Source organism: Petaurus breviceps, unplaced genomic scaffold (genome assembly GCF_028583685.1).
Source record: "Petaurus breviceps papuanus isolate PSGF00001 unplaced genomic scaffold, PetGlider_PUasm1.0 90681, whole genome shotgun sequence".
Taxonomy (NCBI): domain Eukaryota; kingdom Metazoa; phylum Chordata; class Mammalia; order Diprotodontia; family Petauridae; genus Petaurus; species Petaurus breviceps.
The window spans coordinates 4,906,312-4,933,169 of record NW_027187307.1 but is presented as its reverse complement, the minus strand read 5'-3'; the positions used below and the strand labels follow the sequence as shown (position 1 = coordinate 4,933,169).

The 26,858-nt window shown below is 54.0% G+C and overlaps 1 protein-coding gene across 2 annotated transcripts; it reads left to right on the top strand.

Annotated features, from left to right (window-relative positions):
• The first annotated feature begins 598 nt into the window (after positions 1-598).
• DRP2 (dystrophin related protein 2) lies at positions 599-25,368 on the top strand. Of its 2 annotated transcripts, XM_069065250.1 has the most exons (22): positions 599-913; positions 5,471-5,616; positions 6,583-6,739; positions 7,239-7,359; positions 8,855-9,123; positions 9,779-9,925; positions 10,188-10,266; positions 10,949-11,009; positions 11,371-11,432; positions 11,665-11,739; positions 12,177-12,378; positions 12,499-12,584; positions 14,864-15,021; positions 15,204-15,370; positions 16,137-16,248; positions 18,649-18,785; positions 18,926-18,991; positions 19,279-19,344; positions 20,046-20,189; positions 20,844-21,063; positions 21,771-21,891; positions 22,040-25,368. In XM_069065250.1, exons 1-22 carry the CDS (start codon positions 797-799, stop codon positions 22,162-22,164), a joined length of 2,838 nt encoding a protein of 945 aa, XP_068921351.1. In that variant the 5' UTR covers positions 599-796; the 3' UTR covers positions 22,165-25,368. The 2 variants fall into 2 exon arrangements, with proteins under 2 accessions (XP_068921351.1, XP_068921350.1); XM_069065249.1 differs by lacking the exon at positions 599-913 and having other exon boundaries at positions 4,700-5,616.
• The last annotated feature ends 1,490 nt before the right edge of the window (positions 25,369-26,858 follow it).

The window sequence follows — 26,858 nt, the reverse complement described above, 5'->3', positions numbered from 1 at the left end:
GTTAGTGCTTTGCTCTCCGAGTTACTGTTTTGCATTTACCTATGTATGTGCATGTTGTCTCTTTCATTCGAGTTTAAGTTCCTTGAGGGCAGAAACTCTTCTTGGTTTGTCTGCTTTGGGCCGCTAGGGGGCACAATAGAGTGCTAGGCTTGGAGTCAGCAAGACCTGAGTTCAAGTACTGCCTCAAACACTTACTAGCTATGTCACTTTGGGCAAGGTGCTTAACCTCCCTCACCCTCAGTTTCCTCATCTGTCAAATGGGGATAATAATGGCTCCTGCCTCCAAGGGTTGTTGTGAGGATAAGATAAATAACAAAGTGCTACAGAAATGCTCACTACGATTGTCATTTGGTGTTTATATCCCCGGCTTAGTGCCTTTTGCTTAGTAGGTGCATCACCAATTCTGACTGATCAACTGGTACCCTTGAGATATTAAGAGAAACAGAGTCTCCAACATGTTGGATGGAGTCGCTATCTCAGCCTCATGAGGGTCCATCCTCGAAGAGAGATCCAGATCCATTGGAGTGGAACCAAGCTGCAGTGGGTGGTCTGCCTCATGGACCCCCCAAGCTTGGCCTTGGCCAGAGCACTGTATTTCCTGTACAGAAGCTTGGCCCACACCTTTTGGATCGTTCTGTTTACTCCTTGCACCACTTCCACCGAGCGAGGCCAGCTGGGAAGAAAGTCAGTGTTGGACATGGGACTTTTCCAGGGCCTAATGCAGGCTCTTTCTGGTGCTCTTCCAGGTGCTTTTGTCCCCCTGGCTTGCCCCGCCCCTCCATGAGCTGCTGTTCTGATGCAGCCCATGGTCATGCAGGGATGTCCCTACACATTCCCACGATGTCATGAGTGGCGGGCAGCTGACCAATCCCAGCACAACGGTGGCCTCAACACCACCCGCCCCCAGCCTCAGGTAAGAGCCAAAGGACATAGAAGGAAGCTCAAAGGCCATTGAGGCCAGCCCTTTGATTTACTGAGCAAGAAACTGAGTCTCAAGGAGAGCCAGTGACTTGCTTAAGGCTATCCAGGAAGTAAGAAAGGTGGGATTTGAACCCAGGCTTTGGGAGCACAGCAGAGATTTAGAAGTGGCAGGGACAATAGAGGCCAGTCAGGTCAATAGAGGAGGCCCAGAAGGCCACATGGTAGCAGAGATAACAGTTCACTCCAGGTCCTTGGCCTCCAAATACAGTGGTTGATTTTGTCTTTCAAATGGTACCATTTGGCCAGATGGAAGGAGTAGACTTCAGGTAGATAGACTCTATCTGGGGGCAGCAGCCAGGACATGCTACTACCCTGGGAAAGGACACGTGTGTGTGTGTGTGCACGCACATGTGTGCAACCCCCTCTGCCCCTACCCTCGGCCTTTTTGAAGGCCCCCAAACAGGGCCTTCTTCTGGTCGTACTCAGGTAGATTTTCTCTTTTCCTTGCTACCTCGGGGAGGACCTCGTTTGGAGCAGTCCACCCTCAGAACTGGGGCCCCACTTTAGCTGAGAAGGGCCAGGTTGGCTGGTTCTCTGGCCTAGGAAAGCCCGTTGCCAGACCCGACTCTTAAAGGCAGACTCCATGGCCTCTCTGGTCCAAGGAGTGAGCGCCACCAGCTGAGTTCTTGAGTCCAAGGCCTTATTTCCAATTCTCTCTTTCATGGCCTTTTTATCTCTTTTCATCCCAGTCTAACTCTATTCCATCCTGTGGGGAGCTTCATCTGTCTCAAAGTCTCTGTTTCTAGTGAAAGGATAACCACCAGAGGCTTGTCTAGGGAAGGTTCCTTAGGGCCCACAAGCCTGGAGAAACCTGCCTGTTCTCAGTCCAACCCTAGGGCCCACTTCTTGGCCCAGGACAATAGAATAGGGGGCCCTGGGAGAATTTGAGTGATTGGCTTCTTCCTAAGGGTGAAAGATGAAATGATGTCCTGAGGCAGCTTGGGAAAAGTGGCCCCACCTCCTCCTACCCCCACCCTGGCCACCAACACTAAGAGAGCTCTTCAGGAGAGCTGCCAGTCACATGAAGGAGAGAACTGGCCCACTCTCTTTAGGCTGGGGGTATCCCCCCAGTGTAGAAGCTAGGGACCCACAGCTGGGCCTGCAGTCCTGACTCACCAAGGAGGGCTGCGCGGGTGGTGGCTAAATATATGGCAGGCAGGGAGGGAGGCAGCGTAGCATATGGGGACATCTCAGGAGGGATCCAGGGAGAAGGCGGGATGTTCAGGAGGCCTACGAGAGAGATTTCTTCTGAGCTGGCTTCCAAGGTTTGAGGTGGAGAACTTGGAGCCTCCAAAAGTTTCAGCACATAGAGTGCTACCCTGGGCAGGAGATGGGCTTGGCCCAAAGTGTTGGCCTCAGGGAGCACAAGGCCAGGCCTGCAGAGCTCCCTGTGAGCCAGACTGAGGCCAGCTGAAGGTTCACCTTCTTGAGCCCAGCTACCTCAGACACACCCCATTGAGGCTGAGGACCTGGGCTCAGGGGACCTGGTCATCTCCCAAAGTTTAACAGTCCAATTTGGTAAGTGGTGCTGACATCGCTCCATTCCCTGCCCTGCCCTGGGCACTCTCTTCCTCTTGCTTCCCTCCATTGTGCCCAAGGCACACCCAGCCTGATAGCATGTCAGAGCTGGAAAGGACCTTGGAAGAAGGACTTGGATCTCCTCACTTGGCAGAACAGAAAACAGGAAAGCCAGCATCAGGGTGGGGAGCGGGGGACTTGGTCAAGGTGACATAGTGAGCCAGTGGCAGAAGCCAGTCTCCAGGTGAGCAGTCCAGTCCAGCCTGGCTGGTGAGCAGTGAGCCCTGAAGGAAGAACTGGGGGGTGGGAGCAAAGGCCCAGCTCTGGAGTAATGGTGGGAGGGGCTTGGGCCACCAGGGAGAAGGCAGAAAGCAGGGCAGGAGTCCCCTAGGGCAGGGAGTGAGGGGTTGAGGGGGCAGGCAGGCCAGAGGAGGCCCAGCCCTGTTCCAGGGCAAAGTAGGGGCAGGAAGGGGGGCTGGGGAGGTGGAGTCCTCCATAGGAGGGCCAGGCAGCTGGGCCAGCTATTCCTGTAGGTGGCCCAGAGCATGGGAACAATGTGCAGAGGGTTCTGTGGGAGCAGCTGAGGACGGGAATGGAAACCAAGCCTTTTGGCAAAAACAAAGTGTTTTCCATTGGGAGGTGGAAGGCTTGGAATGTTAACCTTTCCCCAGGCAGGTCTGCTGGGAGGAGGAGGAGGGAAGGTGGTGCTAGAAGGTCAGGCCAGGCAGAGGCCCAGCAGAGGCCTCCTTGTGCCCAGATCCCTGGAGCCACACTGGCCCAGCCATGTCTCTTGTGTCTCGCTCTGACTGCCTCCCAGAATATACACACCTCCCTTTGGAAAGGCAGACTCAGGAGCCCACTTGACCCCTAGCGTGTGTCCCTCAGACTCTGTGGGGGAAGCCAGAGGCAGACGTACATCGTGGCATCCCCCACAGCTCCGACTCAGTCCAGCTCTGCCATCCCTCCCTTCATTGTCCCCATGACTTGGAGTCAATGAGGCCTGAGCTCACATCCCACCTTTGACACTGCTGGGGGGGGGGCTGGACAAAGGATGCAGGCTCTCTTAGCCTCAGTTTCCCTGGAAAACAGCACAGTATAGCAGGGCTATTGGGAGAGCAAAGGACCATTTCCATGGTAGCTGTTACTGGTGTGATGCCTTCAGGATTCCCAGGGTTAGAGCTAGTCTGTAGGGACTAGAGAGAGGTGGGCCTGGAGTCAGGAAGGCCTGAGTGCAAATCCAGCCTCACACTGATTAACTGGGTGACTGTGAACAAGTCACGTCCCCTGTTTGCCACAGTTTTCTCAACTGTGAAATGGGGATAATAAGAGTACCTGCCTCTCAAGGTGTCAGGATGAGAGATGAAGAGTAAAGCACCGCACACAGTAGGTGCCACATAGTACGTGCCCTTCTCTTCCCCCTCCTGCAGATCAGGGGGCACCTTCTACCCTTCGCTCCCAGCCTATGAAGAGGGAACAGGAAACCTTGGTGTCACACTCCTCCCCCACCCCCAACCAGAATGAGCAGACTGCCCAGGATGGCCAAGCCAAGACACAGAGACAGAGACAGAGACAGAGAGAGAGATTGAGAGACAGAGACGACAGAGATTGAGAGAGAGACAGAGAGAGATTGAGAGAGACTGAGAGACAGACAGAGATTGAGAAACAGATACAGAGAGAGATTGAGAGACAGAGACAGACACAGAGAGATAGAGACAGATTGAGAGACAGAGACAGACAGAGATTGAGAGACAGAGAGAGATTCAGGGACAGAGATTGAGAAAGACAGAGAGATAGAGAGAGACAGAGACAGAGAGATTGAGAGACAGAGAGAGAGTGCAGAAATTCCACATGGACAAAGCTATGATTCACGGGGAGAGCCCTGCTATAGCCGCCCCCCTCTGGATTCCTGGGGGGTCAGTAAACAGGGTGACAGGAGCTGCCTGCTCCCGCCTCCCAGCCTAGCAGCCCACCCGCCTGCTGGGAGCAAATCCACCTCCCTTGACTGAGGCCAGTGCTCTGTCGGGTCTCTGCCTGGCAGTGCCTAGGCAGCAAGTGGGGTGAGGACATTAATGCCAGGGCCCATGGAGCTGCTGCCGCCTGAGCCTGCTGAGGAGCCCCTGCCCAACACAGGTAGGGTACCTCTGTGGTAAGGGGGGGAAGAGGAGGCCGGGGGGAAGTTTCCCAGCTCACACCTGAGTTCTCTCTCCTTCCCTGGTCGTCTCTGGGCCACCCTGAAGGTCCTGCTGGTGCTGGACAGGGACATAGAGCCCCAGGCCTCCATCCCCAGTTGAATCCACTGTTTGGTTGCCACCCTGTGCCAGGGTTTTGGAGATGGGGACAGAGATGTTGCCCAGGAGGATGTGAACCAAGTCCTTGCTCATCCCAGGGCCAGGGACTGACAGGGGTCATGAAACAGGTGTAATGTCTGGACTCAGTTTCCCAAACCACTGGTCTACCATTCTTAAACTGTTTAGGGGGAGTAAGGGGAGAAGAAAGGAAGCTGTCCAAAGCTCCCCAGGGTGGCCCAAGTTTGTAGAGAGGCAGCATGTTTAGCCACCAAGGCAAGGTAACCTGGGTTCAAGTCCTGCCTTCACCATAGACTGGCTTATGACCCTGGCTGTATGACTCTCAGTGCCCTGGGCACCTCTCTGAGACTTGAAGTTCTTTCTACCAATGAAATGCCAAGGTTAGGCGTCCTCCCTACAGTGGGTCTCACCACAGTCTTGGTCTTTATTTGTTCTCCCCTTTTGGGGGCCTCTGATGCCCACCCAGCTGGAGGGTGATGATCTTGCCTCATCGGTGGGATAGAACAGAGCTCTCTCATGCCACAAGTGAAGGGTTAGACTAAGTAGAAGAACCCCAAGTGCCATAAACCTTGGGACCTGGACTGAGGCTGAGCTTCTCCCTTCCTCAGGGCATGGCAGTGTGTCCTCAGCTACTTGTGTGGCTTGGTGTCTGTGCCTTTGTCCAGGTTAGAGCCACAGCTGCGGCTTCTCAGGATGGCACAGGGTCGACCTGTGTGAGGCAGCAAGTCCTGAACGGTGCCATCGGGCCCTTGGACGCTCCAGCCATGAATCTGTGTTGGAATGAAATAAAAAAGAAGTCCCACAGCCTCCGGTAAGCCCCATGGCCATGACACAACCTCAGGCCTCCTGGCACTCCCCACTTGTGCCCTTCCCTACACCCAGGGGCCCTCGGGCCTCCTCTGCCCTGTGATCCCCCTTCCTTCTTCCTCTCTCCATTTCCTCTGCCATCTTTCCTGATATCTATAGACTGGGAAACAAGGGAGCTGGATTTAGTCTCAAACCTGCTTACTTCCTCTATGACCTCAGGGAGTGAGTGTCTTCATTGGTTGAAAAATAAAGAAAAATAGATGGTCACTGTGTTGCCTCTTACCCGGGGCAGCCCCCTGGCTCTCCTTCTCTCTGGATCCCCCGCTCTCTCTGGCTGGCCCAGGCCAGTGCCTTACTTTCTTCATCCCCTCCCTGTCCTAGGGCTGTACCCCGCTGGCCAGATCCCAAGAGGCAGGCCTCTGAGGCTTGAAGGGGGTTTGGCAGGCCTATGTGCCCTCACCCCTGGGCCAGCCTCTAGCTTTCTACGGTGTGCCTAGAGGCAGACTGAGATCCCTCCCAGCTGCTACAGTCTCCATCCCTCCCCCAGCACTGGAGCTGCCCTCTCCCTGTCCCTGTCTGACTTGCTTGGCCTGGCCTGCTTGAAGCCCTACAGTGATGGGGAACTCCTAACCCATATTTGGGTGGCTCTGATCATTAAGAAAGAAGGACAATACTAGACTTGTTAAGTTGTTGGTATAGGGGCCCCCTCCCCATAAGGTGACAGTCTGCTCTGCAAGTTCTGATCTTGGAGAAGTGGGGGGGTTACTAAGAGGTCACACGGCCCACATCCGTCAGAGATAGGCCACCCCCCTCTCTGCCAGGCCATGCTGTAATCAAGGTGGACTTGCTGGAGCCTGAACCATTTCCCTACTCAGAGGCAGGGTGTCCTGGTCTGGACTGGTGGAACCTTGATGAGCCAGGTAAGTGAGTTCTGGGCCATTCACAGTCCCTTCTGGCCTACTGCCTGCAGGGCTCGACTTGAGGCCTTCTCAGATCCCAGTGGGAAGCTGCAGCCCCCGCTTCAAGAGATCATTGACTGGCTCAGCCAGAAGGATGAGGAACTGTCGGCTCAGCTACCACTCCAGGGGGCCGTGGCCCTGGTACAAAAGGAAAAGGAGACTCACTCGGTAGGTCAGTGATCCAGAGCCTTCGAGTCCACAGTATCTCGGAGGTCCGCAAGAACACCTTGCTTCTGCTGCAGGACTGTCTGCTGAAGAACATCCAGCCCCCCTGCCCCCCACCCCAGGGAGCTCACATTTCTGGTGCTTCTGATTGCTTCATATTGACTTGAAATATACATTCCTACCTTTAGGCCCTCCGAGGCCAAGCAAAACAAGTCCAGCTCCCCTTCCCCTTCTAAAGAGACCTAAATCTGCCACTGTCCAGTTTAAAGAGCCTCACTTCCTTCAACCTTTCCTAACTACTTTTAATTTGAGTTCTGAAAATTCCCCATGGGACCCACTCATTTCAGGAGGAAGGTCCCAAGGTACTGGTATGGGGCCTAATGATGCCACCTTACTACCACTCATCAGAGGCTCCAGGGGGGATAGCTGCTCAGGGTTCTTGTGAAGAATGGGAGCAGGCCTCGGGGAGCCTGGGGACTCTCACTCTTCCTGTCCCTCACAGGCTTTTATGGAAGAGGTCAAGTCCCGAGGCCCCTATATCTACTCAGTACTCGAGTCAGCTCAGGCCTTCCTCTCCCAGCACCCATTTGAGGAACTAGAAGAACCCCATTGTGAGAACAAAGGTGGGTGACTTTCCTTTCTTCTACCTTCTACTTGGCATTTCTTATTGCCACCCCCTCACTTTCTCAACACTGATGCCAATTTGAGGTGTCCTAAGGGAAAAGACAATCATAGTAGAGGAGATTCAGGCCTGGGGAGTGCAAGAACAGGCAGGGAAGACCACTCTATGGACACAGGGCCACATGTGGAAACACTCTCACTGATCCGGAAGTGATTGCTCTCTCATTGGATCTCAAAGCACTTTGGTGCTATTATATGCTTTTTTCTACTTTGGTTGGAGAGGACTCCCAGTGTGGAAATGCCTCCCTCCAGTACAGGTATACAGCTGGGCTATAATCTATCACCCCAGGCCCCCTCATTATGTGTGTGTCCTGTCTGGATTTTAGTGATATTTCTTTGTGTGCATGTTCTCCCCGCTGCCACCCTCAGCTGAGATTCTAAGCTTCTGGGGGCAGTTTGTGGCCTCTTAGTGTTTATCAATTCCAGGCTTCCAGTGTTGCCTGGGAAGCATAGGGAGAGGGACCAAGCCTGTGATTTCCTTGGTGTAGCAAACTCCCGGTTGAGGCAACCCTTTTTCCGGGTGCAGGTTGGCACCTTCTCTGCAACAGTCTTTTCCAGTTGTCTGGGAGCCCTGAGAAAGTGGAGGGCTTTGCCCAGGGTCCCACAGCCAGTGTGTATCCAAAGCAGGACTTGAGCCAGGCTTCCTGGTTATGAGGCCAACTCTCTGGCTCATGTGCTGCCTTGATGCTGTGATGAGAACTGTGATGTCCTTGGAAAGCCTGTGATGTTATGTATCAAGAGGTATGAAGGCACATAAAAACAGCTCGGGCGCTTTGGGATGATCCCCTGCTCAGGCTGCTCCTTCTTGGTCTGGATCCCCAGAGCCCTGGCCCCCAGTAGCCTGGTCTGACTGAGGGAAGGCCCTGACAGATGGTCAGTGGCCTGAGAAAGTCTTTGCTCCTAGGCCCCTTGGGATCGAGGTGTACAGACGACGTCCAGCCCTTAAGGAAGACCTTAGCGGCCAGCAACTGTCACTGTCCCCAGTTATTCCCAGCTCAGTGGGGGCATGTACACACACACACACACATATACACACACACACACACACACTAACTTGTTCCTTCCATATAATGAGAGAGAGACAGAGACAGAGAGAAAGGAGGGAGGGAGACAGAGATGGAGCGGGAGGGAGAGGCAGGCAGACGGACTTGGGTCAGGGTGGGCCTTGGCCTTAGCCTTCCAGGTTTGTTCCCATGCCCCTCTCAGGAGCGAATGCAGGAAGCCAGGGACTCACTCTGTAGCTCCATTCTTTGGTTTGATGCCAAGTGAATTCCCAGCACAAAATCGTATTTGGAAGCCCCCCCACTTCCCGGCCCACTCCCACCCCAGGAGCTTGGAATGATCTGTAACCTGCCCTTAGAAGAGGCAGATACCCCCTTGGCCCCTCCCTGTCACCGTGCCCACCTCTGCCTCTCCCTCCCTGACCTTCCTCGGCAGATGCTTCCCCCAGACAGAAGATCCAGAATCTCAGCCGCTTTGTGTGGAAGCAGGCGACTGTGGCCAGTGAGCTGTGGGAGAAGCTGACTGCCCGCTGTGTGGATCAGCACCGCCACATTGAGCGCACCTTGGAGCAGCTACTAGAGATCCAGGGAGCCCTGGGAGAGCTGGGGAATGCCCTGACCCAGGCTGAGGGCATCCGGGCTACCTGGGAGCCCATTGGGGACCTCTTCATCGACTCCTTGCCAGAGCACATCCAGGCCATCAAGGTACAAGGGGACCTGCACCCACTGAGGGTTTGCCACACGGCCCTAGGCCTGACAGTCTCCTCATATCCTGCTGGACTCCCCCAGGAGCAGAGACTGGCTTCAGGCTCCAGGGCTGGCACAGGCCACAGTGGGCTGGCTTCAGGCTCCAGGGCTAGCACGGGCCACAGGGGTGCTGGCTTTGGGCTCCAGGGCTGGCACGGGCCATGGGGGGCTGGCTTTAGGCTTCAGGGCTGGCATGGGCCATGGGGGGCTGGCTTTGGACTCCGGGGCTAGCATGGGTTATGGGGGGCTGACTTTAGGCTCCAGGGCTGGCACGGGCCACGGGGGGCTGGCTTTAGACTTCAGGGCTGGCACAGGCCACAGGGGGCTGACTTCGGGCTCTGGGGCTACCACAGGGCATGGGGGGCTGGCTTCGGGCTCTGGGGCTGGCACAGGCCATGAGGGGCTGGCTTCAGGCCACACCCAGAGGTGTGGAGGTGGTGCAGTTCAGAGCAGGGGGTGAGGGCACTCCTCCATGGGTTTGTTTGCCCACATTGGCTGGCCTCGGGAGGGCATCGAGCTGGATCCCAGTCTCTGGATGAGGAGGGAGGCGTGTAGGGGAGTGACCACGGTGTCCCTTGTCCCTGCTGGGCTTGGGGCCTGTTCTTCCCTCTAGCTGTTCACAGAGGAGCTGTCCCCAGTGAAGGAGGGAGTGAAGCTGGTGAATGAGCTGGCTCACCAGTTGGCCATCTCTGATGTTCACCTCTCCATGGAGAACTCCCGGGCCCTGGAGCAAATCAATACTCGCTGGAAACAGCTGCAGGTAGGAGCGATGTCTCACAGTGAGCTGGAGGGAGGGAAGGTCGAGGGTCTTTCAGGTGACTAGGGAAAGCCTGAGAGCCCCAAACTCTCCAGGAGGGTGAGTGAAAGGGCAGCTCCCAGGGCTTAGGGGACTATGGAGCCCTGAGCTGCAGCTCAAGGTCAGGGGGCCCAGTTTTAGGAGCTCAGGAGAGGCCAGTCCGGGAAGAGGTCAATGGATGGTTCCAGGGCATCCCGAAATCATCCTTGCTTATCTTTCCCCACAGGCTTCAGTGAACGAACGGCTCAAGCAGCTCCAGGATGCCCACCGGGACTTTGGGCCAGGATCTCAGCACTTCTTGTCCAGTGCGTGAGCCAAGATGGGCGTGGCTTACCAGAGCATCCCTAAACCTTAGGCCAGCCTGAGTTTGGAGAGTCCCCCTTAGTGGCTTGGGAGCCTTCAGGGAGCCCAGAAACCCAGGGGAGAAGCCCCAGTCACTGAGATCTGTCTCTGCATTGGTCACTTGGGCTTGGGCCAGACGGGTTCTGAGACCTAGTCAGGAGAGAGCTTTGTCCCCTTAACGAGGTCTGTAGGGAGAGGGACTTTTCAAAGTCCCCAAGGCTCCACGCCCTTATGGCTTGGTGTCCCCTAAGTGTCTGGCTAGAGCTCCTGTGAACCACTGCTGTTCACACAGATGCTCTGTTAGCCCCAAGGTCCTGGGATTGTGAGATCGGCCAAGGCTAGAGTTGGGGTGGCTGCTGAGAAGGCTTGGAGTCATGGGGTTCCACCAGCCAGAAATAGTGGGCCCTAACCAAATGCTGGGAGCACCAGGGGCTCTCTGATGGCTGCAGAGACAGCCAGCTGTGGCTCATTGTCCATCCTTGGCACCCCTGTGGCGTGTGGGGGGGGCAGAGGCATGAATCTAATGCTTTTGTCTCTGAGCAGAACTTTCTTGTCTCTGCCAAAGCCCCCCAGGCTGGGTGTTCAGTCACTGTGTGTGGGGGGGAGAAACAGAGCCACTTTGCATTCTCTTTCTTCCATCACCAGCCTCTGTGCAGGTCCCCTGGGAAAGAGCAATTTCACCCAATAAAGTGCCCTACTACATCAAGTGAGTGAGTATGTGTGTGTGTGTGTGTCTGTGTGTATGTCTGTGTGTGTATGTGTATCTGTGTGTATGTGTGTGTGTCTGTGTATCTGTGTGTGTCTGTGTGTGTAGGCCACAGGCACATGCAGTAGCCTGCCACCCACCTAGCCTGTGTCTCCCTGTGCTGGCTGTCAGTTCCCCCTCCATTTTGTACTCACATTCACCTCAGGGCCCTGGGTCCTTTTGTAGATGTTCCTGAATTTCCCCTTGTATGTCCATGTGCATATACGTGTGCATGAGGAGATGTGTGTATGTGGGGGGGGGTAAGGGAAAGCATGTGGGCAAAGCCTGGTATGCATGAGGCTTGGACCCTTCTGTTTTGTAGCCATCAGGCTCAGACCACATGTTGGGACCACCCCAAGATGACCGAGTTGTACCAAACGTTGGGTAAGAACTGCCTCAGCCCTTGAGGACACCTTGCTGTCTCCTTCCTCAGTTTCCTACCCAAGCCAAGGGTCATCGTTTGGCCCTAGGGATGTTACTGTGTGAGACTCTCAGAACTGGGGATTTAGAGTCTGCCCTATTCATAACGGCCTTGTCCCCATTTAAGCCATGATAATTTCAACTCCCATTGTCCTGCCTCTGGTCCCAGAGAGAAGTCTCTTTTTTCTCTTGGCAGCTGACCTGAACAACATCAAATTCTCAGCTTATCGGACAGCTATGAAACTCCGTCGTGTACAGAAGGCCCTACGCTGTAGGTCTCCCTCCCACTAACTTTCAGTGCACCCTTGTCAGAGCTCACTGGTTTATGGGGGTGGAATTGGGGGGGTCATGAGCCCTGTCGAGGCTAGGAAGGGGTTTGGAAGATGAACCTAAGCCAAAGCCAGAGCTAGTTTCCTCTTGGCCCCCTCGGTGGGGTTTCATAGCAGGAGAGTAGAGAGAAATGCTAGGGCTACACAGCCCTAGGTTTGCCAGGCCTGGTCTCCTCCCAGCTGGGCTTCTGGGACCAATGTCCACAGACTTAGGAGATACCGAGATAGGTGAAGCTAAGGAGGGGGTGGGGCTAATGTGACCCAGAGCCACTGGAAGTTGGCAAGGCTTGTGTTGACTTGCTGGGCTCATGACTGGGTTGTTTCTTTATCTCCTTGCCTTATACCTGGGGGTCTGATATGGGCTCTGCACCCCCTGCAGTGGACCTGGTAACCCTGAACACGGCTTTGGAGATCTTTGCTGAGCACGATCTGCAGCCCAGTGAGCATGTGATGGATGTGGTCGAGGTTATCCACTGCCTGACGGCCCTGTACGAGCGGCTGGAGGAGGAGAGGGGCATCTTGGTGAACGTGCCTCTCTGTGTGGACATGAGCTTGAACTGGCTGCTGAACGTGTTCGATAGGTAAGCCAGGAGGACCCCATCTGGCCTGGCGGCCAGAGGCCTGGGTCAAGGGATGGAGCCAGAGCGGATTGGGGCCTCACTGGCACTCTGGCACTCAAACCGTTTCCCTTCATCTCCCAGTGGGCGCAGTGGAAAGATGCGAGCCCTGTCGTTTAAGACTGGCATTGCCTGCTTATGTGGAACAGAAGTGAAAGAGAAATTTCAGTGTGAGTTCCATTGTGAAAGCGGGGAGGGGGCATGGTGGGCATCAGATGGACACAGAGGGGTGCTTCCCCTAGCTGGTTTTAAGAGCTGTCCTGAAGGCTACCTGGGCGTACAGCTTGGCTGCCACCTATCGCGAGGTGCTTCCAGTGGGGCTGCCCCAGGGTCCTGGCCAGTTTGACCCAAATGAAGCAGATGAGGAGGATGGGGGGCACTTTAGCTCTTCCTCTACTGGTGCATTATCTCGGACTTAAGCAGCAGCCATTTGCCTTTCTCCTCCTTTTTTGACTGAGTGGGTAGAGCATTTGCCTTGAGGTCAGTTTCAGTCTTGCTTTTCCTACTGTCAGCTGTATGACCCTGAGCAAGTCATTTACCTTGTCAGCGCTTCAGTTTCCTCATCTGTAAAATGACGATGAGAACAGGATCCAGTGGGAGCCAGAGAAGGGTTCTGAGTAGAGGGGGGGACACTGTCAAGTGGATTGAAGAGAGGAGAGAATAGTGGCAGGGGGACCAGCAAGGAGGCTTCTGTCCTAGTGTAGGGGAAGAAAAACCCAGAATCGCCCAATTTCAAAATTGGAAGGGACTTTACCCACCATCAGCTCATACTTGAAGCAAACCTGTCAGTGTCACATGCCCTCTAAGTGGCTGTCCAGCCTTGGTGGGAAGGAAAGTGCCTGTCCCACTCTGGAACACCTCTCATTATTGGGAAGGCTGAGCCTAAACTAGCCTCTTGAGTGTTCCTGGTCTAGTCCCTTGACAGCCCCCTGCCAGCCTTTAACATATTTGAAGAAAACCCTCCTGGCCTCCCTGAGTCTTCTCTTCTCCAGGTTCCTTTAGCCAGTGTTCAGATGCCATCGACCCAGGCCCTGTCCTCACCATTGTTGCCATCTTCTGGGTTCTCTTCAGCTTTTCAGTGTCCTCAGAGCTGATCCCAGGGCTCCAGAAGAGGCCTGTGATCTCCCTGCTGACGCTCCTGATGCCACCCAAGATGGCACTGGCATGCTTGGTGGCTACCTGTCATTGCCAGTTTATATGGAGTTTGCAGTTCACTAACCCCCCATAAGACTCCCTGTTTATGCCTCTCAAGATCCTTTAGGATCCATATGCCAGCCAGTGTGTTGGCTCCCTCTCCCAGCTTTCTGTCAACCACACATCTGATGATCATACATCTGTGTCTTTATCTGAGTCACTGATAAACATTTTAAGCAGCGCAGATCCCTGGGGCACTCCACTGGAGACCCCCTGCCATACTGAGAGTTTGACCTAGGGTAGCTGCAATGGAAATGGAAAGAAGCAAATGGCAAGATATTGCCAAGGTAGGACCATAAGAATTAGCATGTTCTAGCAGGAAGAGGAAGAGGGAAGAGGCCAGGCTACCTGAGGTTCCAAACTGGGGTCACTGGAAAGAGGATGGTGTCTTAAAAAGAAGGAGGGACAAGTGAGAAGTTGGTACCTGCTTGAAACCCACCCCTTCTGTGGAAGAGGAGATCCATACTGTTCACACTGGTGAACTTGGAGTGATGGCCATGCCCAGGCTCAAAGGTCAAGGCCAAAGAGATTCCAGAGCTACTTAGAAAGGATGGAGGGGATTATCAGGTGGGGGTATCTGAGGATTAGTTATGTGGCTGACCAAGAGCTGATCATAGCTCTGGACAACAGGGAAAAAGGGGACAGAGCAGTCGGCCCTCCATTTAGCCTCCCAAGGCTTCAGCACACAGCGGTGTGTGTCTGCCTGTTTGTCTGTTTAGTGCCACCCTCCCCCTTCCCCCGAGATTCTCAACCTTTCTCTGCCCCGTCACTCGGGGACAATATGCTCTCAGTGCTTTTGGTCATAACTAGGCCAAGTTGAACAGGGTTTTGTACCAGGGTGCCAACATTTAGAGGGCGGCTGCTACATTTCTACTTCTTCAGCAGGCAGAAACAATTGAGCTTAGTTTCTAGTTAGCAAGACTATTCCAGATGAACTGAGCCCAGCCTTGCCCAGCTCCCTGCCCTGGCAGGGGCCTCCCCAGCAGCAGCCTGGCCGTTCATCCAGGCTCCCTGATTTTGCCATCTTTATTGCCTTCCCTCCATCACACAGTGTTCCAGGCTCCAAGGCCTCTCCCTGAGGCATCATCTCCCACCACCCAGCCCCCAACTGAACCCTTCTTAAAAAGTTACTCTTTGGGCTCCTTTTGTGCTGTTCAAGCTTGGGGGCCAGCTTCTGTGGGCTCCAAGGCTCCCCAGGGTCTCCAGTCAAACATGTGCTTGCTTTGCTCTTTCCTCCTCTGTGGCTGGCCTGCAGACCTCTTCAGCCAGGTGGCCACCGCGGGCAGCCAGTGTGACCAGCGCCACCTGGGTGTTCTGCTACACGAGGCCATCCAGGTGCCTCGCCAGCTCGGGGAAGTGGCAGCTTTTGGAGGGAGCAACGTGGAGCCCAGTGTCCGGAGCTGCTTCCGCTTTGTGAGTAAGGGTGGGCTCCTGCCAAGGCATGGGGGAGGAGGGGAGATGGGCTCCTGCCAGGGCGTGGGGGGGGTGGGCTCTGGCAGAGCAAGGTTGGCAGTGTGGGGGCCTCCAGGGGGAGGATCCCCCAGGCTTACTTGGGCCTCAGCTCTTCCTGTGGCATTTGAACAACATTTTTGCAGAGCACTGGGAAGCCGGTCATTGAAGCTGCCCAGTTTCTGGAGTGGGCCAATTTGGAGCCGCAGTCCATGGTGTGGTTGGCTGTGCTGCACCGTGTGACCATCGCCGAGCAGGTGAAGCACCAGACCAAGTGCTCCGTCTGCCGGCAGTGCCCCATCAAAGGCTTCAGGTAGGGGCTCCTCCCAGCTTCGCAGCTGTGCAGTGACCTCAGCAGGGCTGGCATGGGCGGTATCCCCACATACACACAAGACTGAGGCAGAGAGATGTGTGATTTGCCCTGAATTGCACAGCCAGTAGGTGTCTGTGACAGAACTGGAAACCAGGCATCCTGAGGCCTAGCAGAAGGTTAGGCCTCAGAGCCAGACGGAAGTTGTAAATGGGCCTAGGATATGCCATGTGCCCTGGTTGGCACAGCCTGCCCCCACCCAGATGTAGGAGCAGGTGCCCGGGGGTGCTGTGCACCTCAGTGGAACCACTGGGGCTGTGTTTTATGGTACTGAGGTGTTAGGCTCAACATGGCATCAGTTCAGCAGCCTTGGGGAATAGCAACTTGTTGACTCTCCCTGAGAGGGAAAAGTGTTGCAAGAATGGCTCATTCGGGCCCCTTCGGCATAAGGCAGAGGAACCAAAGGCTACCTTGACCATCCCTCATTTTATCTGGTACATGTTGGGACAAGGCCCTTTTCCACATGGCCTCACTATCTCTAACTTTGGTTTGGCAACACAGACCCTAAGCTCCTTGAGGGCAGATACTTTCACTTTTATCTATGTCCCCAACACCTAGGCCTGTGGCTGGCACATAGCAGGCATTTAGTAAACCCTTGTTGAATTGAACTGAAGTCTTTGGGAAGCAGGCAAAGTAGGTCTCAATGCACTTCTCCTGGCACCCCTCCCAAGGGGGCAGGCCTGGGTTCATCACCCTCCTCTTCTCCAAGGTACCGGAGTCTTAAGGAGTTCAATGTGGACATTTGCCAGACTTGCTTCCTAACGGGCAGGGCCAGTAAAGGAAACAAGCTCCATTACCCCATCATGGAATATTACACGCCGGTAAGTGGGGAGGGCCCACTGCTGTTGGGCGGCTAGGCCCACCTTCACAAGGGGAGGGCTGCTGCATGGAGCCCAACTCTTCGTCTTTGGCCCATGCCCCCACTGCCCAGCATGAGCAGCCCAGATGGAACTGGTCATGAGGGCATAAAGGGTATTTGAGAGATACTCGGGTGCCAATTCCTTCCAGGTCCACTTTCAGGCCCACTTCGGCTTGACTGGGCCTCAGCTATTGCTCCGTCCCTTTTAGACTTGCCCTTTTGGCCCCTTGGTTCCGTTCCTAGCCTCACTAGCTGTGTGGGCCCCAGGGTCCATTTGGTTTCTGGATGAAATGCTTCATACCCCAAACTTGGCATTGCGTCTGGGCCCGGCTACAGAATTTCAATGAGCTTCTCTCTCCATTCTGGGCATACATTGGCTTCTCCCCACGCTCTGACTCATGTTCATGCACATGTGCACGGGCACGCACGCACGCGCACACACACACACACACACACACTCTCAGCTCCCTTCTTTCTTCAGGTTCCTTCGTGCCTTTCTTCTATGGATTCTCTAAATTGCAGATTTCTGAGCTGAAAGGAGGACCTCAGCCGCCTTACCCCTCTCCCCAACATCCTGGACAAGGCAGTCCACTGCACCCTGGGACAGCTCTCATTGCTAAGAGATCTCTCCTGACATTGAATCAAAATCTGCCTCTTTGCACCCCCCACCCCCACCCCTTGTTCTCTCCTTCGGGGCAAGGCTGGTCATCTCTCCCTCGGGCTAAACATCCTCTCGTCTGTTGAGCCCATTGGCAGATGTCATGGCCTCAAGATCCTTCCCCATTTTAGCTGCCATCCACCAGGCCCTCTCTGGTGTTCTTGGCAAAGCCGCTGTGCTCAGGCAGCTTCGCCATCCCAGTGCGGTGCAGTCTCCTCCTTTCTAAAACCCTCAGATCCATTTCACACAAGCTGCTATCCAGACCTGCCTCTCCCTTCCTAGACTTTTGTTTAGCTCAAGTGCAAGAATTTCCCTTTATCCTTATTGACTTTTATTTTGCTACATTCAGCCCAACACTCTCCGTAGGGCAGCTAGGTGGCGCCATAGAGCACAGAACACCAGGCCAGGAAGACACAGTTTTGTGAGTTCAAATCTGACTTTAGACACTTCCTAGCTGTGTGACCCTGGAAGAGGTACTTTACCCTGTTTGTCTCAGTTTCTTTACCTATAAAAAAAGAGCTGGAGAAGGAAATGGCAAACCACTCCACGATCTTTGCCAAGAAAACCCAAAAAGGGTCACAAAGAGTCAGACAGGACTGAAAAACAAGTGAACAACAAAAAAGCTCATTTAGGAGTCTGACCGCCATCTGACGTGTTAGCCATCCCACCTTGCTCAGCGTCATCTGGGAGTCTGCTTTTATCCAAGTCATTGACAGAAAATGTTAAACATCATAGGCTCCAAGACAGATCCCTGGCGTCCTCCACTGCAGACCTGCCAAGATGCCATCTAACCATTAATGACCATGCTTTGAGTCCATATCATTCCATCTTCTCGTTATCCAAAGCCTCCAGAAATCTAGATAAACTGCATCTGCTACATTCCCTTTCATCTACTAGCTTAGGCCGCACTTGGCGATCGCCGCTTTCTTTTCTAGATGGTCCCGGACCTTCTCTGCAATGGTCTGGTCTAGAACTTTCCCAGCAAGCTCCCTGGCCTGGAGTTTGCAGATTCCATTCTCTTCCTCCTTCTTCAGGCTTGTGATATCTCAGTCTCTCTCCCCTTTTCCATGATCCTCCAAATAGAGCTGCCTCTGTCACTGCTGCTGGACTCAGCCCCACTCATCTTCTAACAGTTCTTTCAGGAGCTGATAATGGATCTCACATGGGCAGATGGTCTGGAATCATGGAGAATAGCCAGGCTCTCTCCCACTCTTCCCCTCCTTCCTTACCTTGGGAATGAACTCCTCGTTAGGCATTTTGTTCTACCCTTTCCATTCCAAAGGGCACTGAAAACAGAGGCCATGAGAGTTGCGAGTTCTGCCTTCCCTGCAGGCTCAGTCTCTGCCTCCCAAAGTATTAAGTTCTTGAGAATCTCAGCATGATGGAGCTACCAGTTTCCTAACCTGGAACTCCCATGCTCCTTTTGGGCAATTTGGTCTTTCTTTGCCTTCCTCTCCTCCCAGTCACCCCAGGATGGAGCCTTAGCAAATACACAGTTCACTTCTATTTTGATTACTCAGCCCCAGAGAAATATGTTGGAGTTTTGGAAACCTTAGCTTGATCCCTACACATATGGATGGTTCTGGGCTACTGAATGCTCTCCGTAAGCCCTCGGTCCCTTATTGGCTGCTCTGAGGCACTGGGCGGGGGCCATAGGTGAGCCTTCAGCTCTCTAGACTGTCTTCTCTTCTTCCGTCTCTCTAGACTACTTCAAGTGAGAACGTGAGGGATTTCGCTACGACACTGAAAAACAAATTCCGGTCCAAGCAGTATTTCAGCAAACACCCTCAGAGAGGATATCTGCCTGTGCAGTCAGTACTGGAGGCTGACTACAGTGAGCCGTAAGTACCATTGGCACCAAGGCAGGGAGCATTCTGGGACGGTGCTGTGCTCTGGCCATGGGAAGGAAATGGTTTGGGGGCAGGGGCCTGGGATAAAGTGACAGGCATCCAGGGGCTGACCTCTGGCTGCCTTCTCCCAGGCCTGCCTCCTCTCCGATGTTACCACACTCCGATACACATTCGCGCATCGAACACTTTGCCAGCAGGTACCAGAGTGGGCACCACAAGCCCAGGGTGGGGGTAGGGCAACAGAGGGGGAACATATAAGAAAACTAGGGAGGGGGATTTAGCCAGACAAAGCCTCACATAGGCCCATACCCTGGCTCACCCCATGGCTCAGGACATCTTTGTCCTGAACAATGGAGTAAGGCCTAGTATTAGGCCTGCGTGAAGTGAGACCAACCAGCAGTTAGGGGAAGCATGGAATCCTAACTGTTGGGAGAAGGCAGGCCCCCTTGTGTGCCTTATTTCTGTTTCTGTTTCTTTGCCCCAGGCTTGCTGAGATGGAAAGTCAGAACTGTTCCTTCTTTAATGATAGCCTGTCCCCTGATGACAGCATGTGAGTCCCCATGGAACCCTAACAGCATTTCCTAGGGACTTCCTGCCTTCACATTTGGGAGAGGCAGGCCTCGACCCAGGGAATTTGGGTGGGTGGGGTGGGAAAGGCCCCACTTTCAAGTGAACATAGCAATATGGAGACATACTCCCTGTCCTCCCTTCCCCCCACACCACTTTCTGCCTTCGGTCCCAGTGGCCTCCTGCTCTAGGCTTCTGTTCTTCCAGGTCCATTTCCAGAGGAAGGAAGGAGTATTCTCATGCAGTGGAATGGAAATGACTATCTTAGAAAGTTTCTCCCAAAGATCCCAGTGCCCCACCTGCCAGCCTAGGGAAATAGCAAATATTGACTCCTACCCAGAGAGGCCCCATGAGGAAAAGCAATCTCAGGTCCCAGAGCCAGTCTGACTTGAACTGAAACTGAAGCATTACAACCATCTCCCAGAGAGGAGCTGAGGCACAGAGAAGGGAGGTATCATGCTCATGCCCATCCAGTGAGTCCCAAGAGTCAAGCCTTTTCCCCAACTCCCAGCCCTAGGATTCCCACACCCACCCCAGTCCTCTTCTCCTGGTAAAGCCTGGCTACATGGCCCTTGTCTCTCTCATGAGTCCCTTAGGAGAGCTGAGAGCCACGAGCCCTCGCTCAGGGGTTTCCCTGCCTAGTAGATGATGCCCTCCTCTCCCTTCTCCCCTGTCCCATGGTAGAGATGAAGATCAGTACCTGCTGAGGCATTCAAGCCCCATCACAGACCGGGAGCCTACCTTTGGGCAACAAGCCCAGAACGCCATGGTTGCTGATGACAAGGGGGAGCTAGAAAAGATCCTGGCTCACCTGGAGGATGAGAATCGGTGGGTGTGTGCTTTGGGCTGAGATGGGATATGGACTGAGGAGCAGCAGGGAGGCCTATGCTGCTTTCCCTGGAGACTAGGCCTTTAGGAGAGAATTGGGAAGAAATCAGGAATCAGGCTGTATATGCCAACATGTGCATTACTGGAACTGGGGCTGGGATGAGAGCAGGCTCAAAGCCCCACTGTGACTACCACATAATGTGTGTGCCAGCTGCACAGCTCTGCCAATGGGAGTCTCTCTTTCCCGGCTGACTGAGGTTCAGGCTCGTGAAGGATGGATAAGGGCATAGAGAAAGGCTAAAATTACCCTCCAAATGGCTTACATGTTTCCAAATGGGCTGTATTTCTATGCACAGCGTTTATGGTCCAATAGTAATGCTGGAAAGTCAGGAGGCATCTGTCCTGTAAAATGTGGGTTCTCATCCTATTGAGGTTGGGGGAAAGGTGAGGATTGCTGTGTGTTCTAGATGTGTAAATATGGTCACCAAGAAGCAGGGGAGGGGGGCCTGTACCTTGGACAAGCCTGACCCAAGCTCCTCTCCATGGCAGGCCTCCCAGCCTGACCTGGGCAGCTGGTATAGGGCCCAGGTACCACCTGGCACCTCTTGGCGCCCCTGCTTGGCCCTTGGACCTTAGGACCCATGTCTCTGGCAGGATCCTCCAAGGGGAGCTGCGACGCCTGAAGTGGCAGCACGAGGAGGCTGCTGAGGGCCCCCCCGATGTGGCCCAGGACCCCCGCAATGAGGAGCTCTTGGCCGAAGCCAGGCTCCTTCGGCAGCACAAGAGCCGCCTGGAAACCCGCATGCAGATTCTGGAGGACCACAACAGGCAGCTGGAGTCTCAGCTGCTGCGCCTAAGAGAGCTGCTGCTGCAGGTAAGAGTGCTTGAGCAGGCAGCCCTGGGCTTAGGTCTAGTGGCAGAGAACCCCTCTGAAGCAGCTAGAATGGCCTCAGCCTGAACAGGGCCCCTGTGACCCGACTGCACCCCCTAATGTTCCACATGATCCAATCTGGCACGAAGGCCCCATCGCCCAATAACAACTAATGCTTAGGAAACCATGGGAATCCATGTTGTTGGTTAGAAATCGGGCCACAAATTATCCAAAAGTCATGGGCCACGGCTGGAGCTTAGAAATGTTGGTGCCCTTCAAGGCTTTTGGTCATTCCTACATCTTCTGTATCCTGCCCTGTGTGACTTACCAACTTTTGGTCTCCTCTGGGAACTGGCTGGTATGGAGGTATAAAAAGCCTCCAGTTAAGGGAGAGACTAAACAAGAGCTCAAAATAATGCCATAGATTGTAAGGTCCTTGAGGGCAGCCACTGTTTTCTCTTGTCTTTGTACTTCCAGCATCAAACCCAGTGTCTGGCACATAGTGGTTCTTCATTAGTGCTAGTCAAATGAATGTTTGCTGCTGAAATTGTAAGAGTGTGGGCACAACATTCATGGCCTGATGTGTCCCAAGTGAGACAGCATTTTCTTCTAAGATGTTGAAAGAAGCTAGTGACAGGGCCCCTAACCCAAGCCCTAAGGGCCCCCAGCAAAAAGGGACATCAGTGTCACTTTTTCCACCCTGTTTGTAGCCACCCCCTGAATCGGAAGGCAATGGGTCTGGGGGTTCCTCGCTGGCCTCTTCCCCACAGCAGTCAGAGGGCAGTCATGTCCGGGAAAAGGAACATACCACCCCAGACACTGAGGCTGCAGGTGAGCTCTCCCTTCCTCTCTGGGCCTCATCCTTTCTCTGCGGCTTGGGCCTAGCCTGACTGGGTCAAGAAGCCTTCATCCACTTTCTGGTACCTGGTACATGAGCTGACTGAAAGGCCCGCTCCCTTGCTTTCCCTCTCCACCCTAGATGACGTGGGGCAGAAAAGCCAGGATGTAAGTCTGTGCTTGGAGGACATCATGGAGAAGCTACGCCATGCCTTCCCTAATGTCCGAAGCCCAGACGTGCCCACCAACACTCTACTGGCTTCCTGATGCGTCCAAACATTCATCCCGTACTCTGGATCCCTATCCTGGCTCCGACCAAATTCCCCTATCCCTGCCCCAACCAGGCCCATCCTGTCACCACTGGCCCTTGTCATTTACCCATTCCCCACTGGGTTAGTCAGCTTCAGGCAGCATCAGGAACTTGAGGTGGGAGAAGCCAGATTTGGGGAGGGGGAACACAGGGGGAGCCGGCAAAGGGACCTTCTCATCCTCAAGCCAGCAGCCTGCTTCCTCTCCACACACTGGTGCCATATCCCAGTAAAGTGGTGATTGAGGGCAGCTAGGTACTTTCGGGACATGGGCAGTGCCTGTCCTGGTCCCTGCCTTCTCTTTTGATAACAGGAGATGGGTGGCCCAGCACCTACCCAGGGATCCTGCCCTCTGGCCCAGCTTTGGGTCGATGTGGGCACAACCCCACCCCCTCCCCAGATAGTCTGGCGCAGAGTGCTGCTCAGCATTGATGGTTTGCTGCCTGGAAGGCCTCCCTCCCTCTACTCCTCCTGTCCCCTAACTCGGCCTTCCCTCACTTGGCAGGATGGTGCCCTAGTCAGGCTTTCAGACTAGTCTTCCTTGTTCCACTAACCCTCAGTGCCACACTGGTGGTCACATGCTCCTTCTGGACACTCCCAGAAGATGGGTGGTAGAGTGCTCTCTAAAACTGGGGGCTCCTTCCGCCTTTGGAAGGGAGCCTTGATTTTTGCTGGCTCCTAACACCACCTAACATTTGGGGAAATGGAAGCAACATTAATGTAGGTTCCCTCCCCCCTTCTGTTTCCTCAAGACCTCAGCCTCCTGGGTGATTGGCCAGCAATGCCCTGGGAACCCTAGCTGAGGGTGGCTGCTTGCTTTCCTCTGGCCCTCACAGGTCCTGGAGATATGCCTACTAGTTTCTCCTATGGGATTGGAGTGGCAGCAGCAGGCTAGGTCTCTGAAAGGGCTTTGTCCCTGTCACCTCCTTAGGGCAATGGTTGTAAAGGTGCCCCCCATGCCAGCCTGCCTGGCCTTTAAAGGCTTTTAGAGGAAGAAGCCGTTTCAGGGACGCAGTGACTGGGCCCAGTGCCTCTCTGAGGCTCCTTCCCTCTCTCCTTGCAGAGTGAGGCAGGCAGCCACTCAGATGTATACAGCCCAGCAGAGGTGCCCATTGTGGCCTCAGGGGGCCCACTGCTTTTCCAAAGCATCTTGAGATGCCAGAAGGGCTTTCCCATTCGCAGATCCTTGTTTGATTTTCTTCTAATGCTGACTAGCAACCTTTTGCCAGCTGAACTAATGTCTCTGGGCCCCAGAAGCAGGCCTGAGTAGGCAGTAGGCCCTGGGCCTTGGGGCCAGGCCAGAGCGGCCTTGTGCAGCTTTCTGCTGGAAAGAGCGATAGAGCAGAGCCCTGGAATCCCCTCCCTCTGGTAGAGTGAGGCTCACACATCGCTGCTGTGTGCATCAGTGTTCCCCTGGCCTCACTTGCACATTAAATCTGATACCTCGGCAAGCATTCATGTTCTGCCTTGCTTTGTCAGGCCCAGCCTCGGGCTGGGGTGGGGGAAGAAGTGCCTGGGTGACCCCATCATAAACTGTTCCCTCAGGGGGACTTTGTCCAGGTTTGCTGCAGGCCACTGGGGGACCCAGGCTCTACGGCCTCGGTTCCACCAAATCAAAGCTCTGGCTCGTCCCAGCTCCCCAAGTGTAAGTCTCGGTTATAGTGACTGGATTCTGCCTCTGTTCTTCCCCATCCCCTCGTGATTCCTAGGCAAGGCAACATAGCTTAACCTTCATCCCCTTCTCCTTGCAAGGTCTTGCTTGACCCTAGGGAACAGAGGCTGACTTCCCCTTTGGGTGGCCATAAGACAGGTTGGTGGCTAGGAAAGGAAGAGAATCTGCATCTGCTGCAATGAAGATGGGGTAGCAAGGTGCGGGAGGCCTGGTGACCACCATCACAGTTGTCTGGTGCCATCGAATGCCACAAGGTCACACCACAGAGGCAAGGAGGCTCAGCACTGGCCACAGATAGGGCACGAATGGTTGAAAGGTACCAGGGAGATCAGACAGGATGAGCTGAGGGTCTTCCTGGGGGCCTGAGGAGGAGCCGTTGGATGGAAATGGGGAACTTGCTTACTCATTAGGATGGCTATGCTTTCCCAAGCAGATGTCCCAGAGTAGGTTTTCACCAGGAACATGTGAAAGGATCCCCCAGGCTCAAGATCGCAGCTGCCCACCTCCAATAGTGAGTGATTCCAGCTGGCAGGCAGGGATGGGGACCTGGCTATGGCAGGTGTGGGGACTACAGTGGAGGGAGGTGAAGCAGAGTGGGGGATCACTAAGCCTCTGTGGGCATACCTGAGACAGGTGCGGTGCTACATTATCAGAACACTGGAAGTAAATGAGCCCTGGGAATCCTCGAGATGAGCTGGATGTTGGCAAAGCATCTACTGTGTATTGGGTTTGATGCTGTTGAATTTCTTGTCATGTATATAAGTGGTTGGGTGGGGGTGTTGCTAGCAGCCTAGAGAAGGTCTTCTCATTTGTGGGGGTCGTGTAGCTATAGGGAGCACGAGAGGCCTGAGTTGGCTGGTGATGTTAGGATTGATGGAGAGTTTGCTGCGATGGGTTTGGGGATGACCAGTGGAGAAGAGGCTCCACCAGGCAGGGAGCTAGTCAGGCTCTGCCCACCTCTATTCTTACCTGACTCAGGTCAAAAGCTGGCATCGCATCCCCCTTCCCCCAAAGGGATGAGTCAGGCAGAGGGCAGGGCTTGGAGGACCAGGGCAGCATGTCACAGGCAGAACCAGAACCTTTCATGAACAGCAGGGGCCCAGCTCGAGCTCTTCAGGCTGGGATCCCACCCAGGTTCAAGTGAAGGAGGGGTCAAACAAAAGAACTTGTGGAATCTCAAAAAGGGCACACAGGGTCTTGATGTGGGGTGGAGGAACCTTCCTTGCTTGGGCTGGCTACTCTGTTCCCGGGCCAACCCCGACCCTACGACAACACAAAGTGGCCATGGCAGGGCCGGGAGTCATTCCCCAGAGGAGGGGATGGGCCAAGTCCCTCAGCCCTCCCATCCCTAGCTCAGGCTGCCAGGAGGGTTAGGGCTGATGGGGGCTGGAGAGAAATTGGCTTACTTTGGTCACCACTCACTGTGTGGTGCTGTTTCCTCTTCTCTCTAATTCTGCTTTGGAAACAATAAATTTGTATTTGTACACTTCGGCTCTTTTTCATGACTCCTTTATGCTCACAGCCTTGTTCCCATATATTCCTCCTTTCCAAGGGTGCACAGAAGCACCAATAGGTTCTTTCGGACCCCACTGCACTTAGGGCCCCAGGATCAGGCCCAGGCCCAGGGAGATGAGCCCATTGCCTGGCAGAGCAAGACCTCCACTAGCAAACCAAAGTGAGTCTTGAGGCCCAGCTTTTCTACTGCCTCTGACCAATAATTCTTCCCTCAAATCTCCCCACTCCTCTATCAAACTGCCAATTTTTGTGTTCTTTTCCTCCATCTTTCCAAAAATCCCTTTCTTATTTGTCTTCACGAACATTTTTATTTCTATTGCTTCCAGCTTTCCCTCAAGCTTCAGACATTTTTCTTAACTTAAGATATTTGAGGGGGTGGAAGACAGAAGTTGGATCTCAAGACATAAGGCCTTTGTGGAGCGGAGCCCCAGGACACTGGGAGGCTTTCTGGGGTAGTCATTGCCAGAAGAGGGGTGGGATTCACCTATGGTGCTGGGGGCCATCATCTGGAAATTTCCTATTAAAAAAAAATTCTTGCTAAAATCAAATGCTCTTATCTTTTTAAGGACTGCACAGGCTGTCAGTACCCCCTTAATTTCAGCACCCTAGGACAGAGCTTTGGCCCCATCCCGATTACAGCCTTAGTCTGCTGATCCTGATTTGGGGGAAGGGATCAAAGACATTCTGCTAACGACCCTGTAGCTTTCACTTCAGCTCAGGCCCTTCTGCTCTCCTAGGCTCAAGCTTGGCCTAGAGCCTAGGGTTTTCACCTTAATTTGGAAGTGGCGATCTAGTGAGGCCTACTGACCCCTTCTCAGAACCCTATTTTCAAAATGCATAAAGTGAATGAAATACATAGGGTCACCAAGGAAATGAGTTAAATTGAAATTGTTTTCAAAATATTAAAAAATGCACACCCATGTCCGTGGACTCTCCGACCTGGAGAGTTGCCCCTAAGTGGCTCTTCAAGCAACTTCTGTGGCAACAGGAGTTCGTTTTCTTTGTGAATGGGCTGGGAAAGCACCCCCTCCTCTCCTTGGCCTCAGAGCAGCCTTCACTTCGTCGAGGGCATCGCCCAAATGGCATCTTCTACATGAAGCCTTTCTGGATCCCCAGCTGCTAGGGCCCTCCTTCCCTATCCTGCGTTCACTTGGAATTTATTTGTATATACATATTTATGCAGACACAGCCTACGTCGACCCAGACATGAGTCTCAGCACAGAACTAAAGCTTATATATCCAGCCGGCTGTTTGTGCATGCCAACTCCCTCAAAAGAACAGAACTCCTTGGGAAGAACCATCCCACGTGCCTTTGTATCCCCATGCCTGGCACACAGGTGCTTCATATATGTTTGCCGATTGATAGCGATTCACAGCCAACTCAGACTGCTCATGGGAACACAGATCTTTGGCCTGGGCCAGATAAGGAGGAAAGTCACCCAAAGCTGTTCCCTGCCTCTGAGACC